The sequence below is a fragment of the Hypomesus nipponensis genome, chromosome 14 (genome assembly GCF_054491055.1).
Source record: "Hypomesus nipponensis isolate SF chromosome 14, ASM5449105v1, whole genome shotgun sequence".
Classification (NCBI taxonomy): Eukaryota; Metazoa; Chordata; class Actinopteri; order Osmeriformes; family Osmeridae; genus Hypomesus; species Hypomesus nipponensis.
In genome coordinates this window covers 11,950,459-11,955,907 of record NC_140374.1, presented here as the reverse complement: position 1 = coordinate 11,955,907, position 5,449 = coordinate 11,950,459, and the positions used below count along the sequence as shown (strand labels likewise).

The 5,449-nt window shown below is 48.6% G+C and overlaps 1 protein-coding gene across 1 annotated transcript; it reads right to left on the bottom strand.

The window, feature by feature from the left end:
• Positions 1–640: 640 nt before the first annotated feature.
• syt1b (synaptotagmin Ib) lies at positions 641–5,100 on the bottom strand. The gene is made up of 9 exons (XM_084672089.1): positions 4,995–5,100; positions 3,678–3,839; positions 3,258–3,436; positions 2,763–2,888; positions 2,165–2,332; positions 1,883–2,050; positions 1,554–1,671; positions 1,131–1,264; positions 641–1,045 (listed from the first exon to the last, which is right to left on the bottom strand). The coding sequence occupies exons 2-9, from the start codon at positions 3,829–3,831 to the stop codon at positions 839–841; spliced, it is 1,254 nt and encodes a 417-aa protein (XP_084528215.1). The 5' UTR covers positions 3,832–3,839; positions 4,995–5,100; the 3' UTR covers positions 641–838.
• Between the last annotated feature and the right edge of the window lie 349 nt (positions 5,101–5,449).

Below are 5,449 nucleotides of genomic sequence, written 5' to 3'. Positions count from 1 at the left end.
CTCAGAGTCCAGACGGAGTCCCACCGAAACATTAACGGTGCATTGCAGAGGACCAGGGAGGTGGAGGAGGAGGATGTCTCTATCTTTGACCGATCTTCCCGCTGCTCAGATCCCAGCGCTCACAGGTAGACTATGTGGTCGCAATAGCCTCTTGGGTGGATGACGAGTGCAGTTCACCTGCAAACAGGTGGGTTCCGGTGAAGCTTACGACAGTTTCTATCAGATTTGAAAAAATGGCATTAAAGTGCGTGCGCTGTATCCAGACTGTTTTTGGTCTGCTCGACCAAAATTTGTAGTAGTTTATTGAAAAAACAAAAAAATGCAAAAGTCAAAGTAAAAAAATAAGTGAAAAGTATATTATCCTTGTCATTAGTAACTAACCGTTCCAAAGCAACTATATATGTTATCCCTTCACCAGATGGACTGGTGTGTCTACTTAACTAGATTGACCAGTTGAAATTGACCAGGGGATTTGAAAAGGATATCTGGGGCTGTTGATCATGGTGTGATATGTCTCTCTCTGCTGGTCAGTGATGTTAACTTCAATCTGGACACAAGCTCCATCAACGACCAAGGACAACAGTTTTGTAAGATAACCAACCTCCACAGGGGGAAAAATTGATTATTGTTTATTAGCATGACATACACATTTATACTTTACATATCAGTTTCACCAATGTGTGTGTGTGTGTGTGTGTGTGTGTCTGTGGGCCCATCAGAGCACATGGGCATGTTATAAGGGGGGAGTGGAAGACAGAAGAGCAAAAGTCATGGAATCATTTTGGGCAGTTTGGGATTTATGGATTCCTTAATGGGGTGCAGGTGTAGAGTTAGAGGGTTATTTCTTGTTGGACAGTTCAGCATTGACTTCATCCTCAGATTTCAAGACATGCCATTGGGCAATAGGCCTCCGGGGGTTGTCCAGCATGTCCGACCAATGTCGTAGCTCAGTCCCAGTGCTGGTACTCCCCAGAAAAACCTTCCCTATGGCGTCGTTCTTCCCAATCTTATCATAGTCCAACACCGTCACTGCTACTTGTACTTTCTAGAAACACACAAAAACATGCCTGTTGTCATACACGACTACAAACATGAACCACATGATGCTGTGTGTGTGTGTGTGTTCTTACCGGCATCTGTTCTAATGTCACCTCAAAGCTGAAGGACTCGTTGTAATAAGGGTTCAAAGTGTTCTTCTTGGTGCTTGTTTTCTTCTTCTTCAGTCTCTTCCCATTCTGCAGCAGGTGGATCTTCACGTATGGATCTGAAACAGAACACACACACACACACATCAGAATGCCTTACCACGGCTCAACCTGGAAGAACCCAGCCCAGCCCAGCCTAGCACAGCCCTGCTCTATCTAGCCCAGCCCAGCCCAGCCCAGCCCAGCCCAGCGCAGCTATGCTCTGCCCGACCCAGCCTAGCACAGCCCTGTTCCATCCAGCCCAGCCCAGCCCAGCCCAGCCCAGCCCAGCTAATTCTGGAGGTGCTTATTACTGGTACATTCTATAAGTTTAAAAGCAATGAACAGTGGACATGTTCCATGGCTCACCAGACAGCCCGCCCACATCCATCTTCTTCAGGTTTTTAGCCTCCAGCACGACGACGGTCAGCTTGCCTGCTGTAGGAACATACCTTAAAGACAGGCAGATGTCACCTAAACGCTCACTCTGAGAGAGGGAGAAAGAGAGAGAGAGAGAGAGAGAGAGAGAGAGAGAGAGAGAGAGAGAGAGAGAGAGAGAGAGAGAGAACATGTTAGAGAGAGAGAGTGTGAGAGAGAAAGTGAGAGACCATGACCATGACCAGTGTTTGGTTTGCTGATCTTGTCACGTGACCACCTTCCCTGCGTGTGTTCACCGTTTGATTGACACCCACTCTCACCTCCTCCTTCTCAGCTTTCTGCACGTCTCTCCATTCTTGGGTCATGTGGCTGAAGTCCACACTGCTCATTGGTACCCTCACCGCACCAATCGCGTCATGTTTGGAGAAACGGTCAAAGTCATACACGGTCATCACCAGAGTCCTGCCACCTAGCTCGGAGTAGGGTACCTACACAATAGGGACACACACACATCAACATACGGAAATGTCATTACTGCATCTAGGAATACTGCCTTTTAAAGATTAGGTTTCCGGGTCAAGGGTCAGGAAAGGGATAATAACCTTAAATGTGAAGTTCTCGTTGAAGGTGGGGTTGAGGGTCTTCCTGTGGACTTTGGTCTCAAACTTCCTCTTCCTGTCTGGTAGCAGACACAGTTTAACATAGGGGTCAGAGCTGCCTCCCATGTCCATGGCTGGGAGGTCACACGCCTGCAGAATCCCTACTGCCAACTAATTAGAGAGAGGGAGGAGAAGCAGGAGATGTAGAGAGAGGGAGGAGAGGGAGGAGAGGTAGAGAGAGGGAGGAGAGGTAGAGAGAGGGAGAAGGAGGAGAGGGAGAGAGAGGGAGGAGAGGGAGTAGAGGTAGAGAGAGGGAAGAGAGGTAGAGAGAGGGAGAAGGAGGAGAGGGAGAGAGAGGGAGAAGGAGAGGGAGTAGAGGTAGAGAGAGGGAGGAGAGGTAGAGAGAGGGAGAAGAAGGAGAGGGAGAGAGACGGAGGAGAAGAGAAAGAGGGAGAGAGACGGAGCGAGACCAAGGAAAAGAGAACAACTTACATCCGCTGCCGTCGTCGATTTGACTCAACTTCTTGTGTACAGTACTGTATTTGTGTGTGTGTATGTGTGTGTCTGTGTGTGTGTGTGTGTGTGTGTGTGTGTGTGTTACCGTGTTCTCTGTGAAGTTGTAATCCAGTGAGAATTCCAACTTCCCCAGCTTTTCCTCCTCCTTGGGCACTTCTTCTTTAGCACTCTTAGTTAATCCTGTCTCTCTGTCGCCCTCCTCCTTCATAGGCTAAAACAGGCGGGCACACACACACACACATACACACATTTAGCTCCAAACGGATACATCACGACTCATGAGACACACCCACTACCCACAGTCTTGTTACGTGTTCACAGTTGTCACAGGCTCTGGTCATTTATCTGATCTCGTTTGAAGGTGACCAGCATGTTTTGTTTACGAGTCTTTTTTGGTTTGAACGAGCCCTAGAAACCTACAGTATAGGAGAGCATGAACAAGGTCCATTACTCTTAACACACACTGACAGCTTCACCCATCCCGTACGACCCATGTGTCGGGACTTTGATACATTGCAAGGGCAACGCATCTGCAGGGAGTTTGTGTGTGTGTGCGCGTGTGAGATTGAGCGGGTACTACCTCAGTCTGGCCTCCCTCCATTTCAGTGTCCATGTCAATGCCACTCTTGCCCTTCTCTCTTCCCTTCTTCTCCTTGTCCTTGTCTTTCTTCTTCAAGCACTTCCTCCACACACACACGCAGCATGACAGCACCACACACACGCTCACCAGACAGAGAGCAGCCACAGCCCACGATGGCACTGCCAGCACACACAAGATTGAATACAGTGTATGGTTCTACTTGACTGAATCTAGGAGAATCACATATCTTCCGTTGCTTTGTCATCTTATATCATCCATCCATCCATCTATCCATCTATCCATCTATCCATCTATCCATCTATCCATCCATCCATCCATCCATTCATCCATTCATTCACTCACCAAAACGATCTAACCCCATTCATGGGTCTATTCTGATTGCTGGTGCCCTGTACTCACAGTGGAGGTGTTGTATCTCACTCATGAACTTCCTGTGGTCCTGTCCTCCTGGCTGGCCCCTCCCAGATTCCGGGGTTGCGGTGCCATTGGTGGGCAGTATGGGTGTCGTGAAGGGGCTGGGCACAGCCGGAGCTGCACGACGATTGCCTGTCATCCCTTACCCTGTATGGATGTGACGTTGGATAGTAGATAATCGTGGGGTAAGGACTGTACTACTGGATCACTAGTGCTTCTTCAAACCTACAAACATACACTCTCAAACACACACACACACACATCAAAATACATACACTTGGGCCAAGGGAAACACACAGTTTCCAGGGATGCTAATGATCCCAATGCATCTGATATAGTACATATGATGTGGCTAAAGATGGTATATGACGGATGGTATCAGATGGCCTCCCCTGTTTCTGCTGCTCTGGCACTATTGCCTGAACACAGGATACACAACCCTGCTCCCTCCCCTCAACCTGCTGACAGAGGAGGGGGGTGGGGGGTGGGGGATGGGGGGGGGGGGTGAGGACGGAGAGGGCATCATGTCTTGGTCTGCTTTCCAGCATTCTGATGTTCCGTGTTCCCTCAGAGGTCATGTTCCGTGGACAGCAGAACGGAGGCATCGGGGGGTAGCCAAGGGAGAGTCATGATTTGAATGTGTCTAAGCCCTTTCAGACACAGTATGTCACAATGAACCTCACCCCAGCGATGATGCTGATACTTCATCTGCAGGTTGGTGCGTACGCACACATGCATGCCCATACACACATGCACAAACACACACATACGTACACGCACAAGCATACACACATACACATGCACACAAACATACACACCAACGCACACATACTGCCCACATTGATTGAATAGCCACCGATCCTACCATATCATCATGTAGCTCTGTGTTGTTTATTTGTTACAAAACATTTCAACAGAGCAGAGTGTCAAAAAGTTTCCCTGTTCTGTTCATTTCTGTCGGGTATGTCGAAATTGGGATGTTTTAATGTCACTATACATACATCTCTGTGAAATATTACAAGGTTTTCAAAGCAAAATGACGTAGTCTTTGTCAGCTAAACTCTATATTAATGTAGACAATGTTGGTAAGATAACTGGTAGGATAATGAGCACAATTCCTGACAAATCTCCCTAAAACAAAATTAAAAGCCAATATTCACTGACTCACTAATAATGACTATCCCCTACCCACACCATGCTCCAAACAGACCACACACCCTAGACAGGGATCCAGTTTAGAAAGACAATGAAGACAGAGGGCAGCTAAAGAGATGGAGGTAGAATAGAGAGAAAGAGACATACCTGTGTTTGTGTGTCCCTGGTCTCAGTGCTGGCTTTCAGGGCTGTAGGGCAGGAGAGAAGGATGCCTCCCAGGTGCTCTTCAGGCTGGAGGGAAGGAGGAAGGGGTGGGGGAGGGGAGGGGAGGAGGAGAGATGACAGAAGTGGAGAGGGCAGGAGAGGAGGAAGGAGGACGAAGGAAGGAGGCGTGGCAGTCTCTCCCGTCCTTTGTTTGCGTCCCGCGTTCGGCACGGACATGAAGACAAGGAGCACAGGTGTGGGAGCTCGACACAGAGAGAGGGAGGGGGAAAGGGGTGTGAAACAGACAGAGAGAGGATGATTGGGGTAGCATCGTAACATAGGCACCTAATAGTTTGTTGTTTGTGCGCCCTCTTTGTTGAGTATGCGTGTGAGTGTGCTTGATTTGTGTGTGTGCGTCCTGATGTGGTTGTACGCCTTTATCTGTCCACTTACAGGTC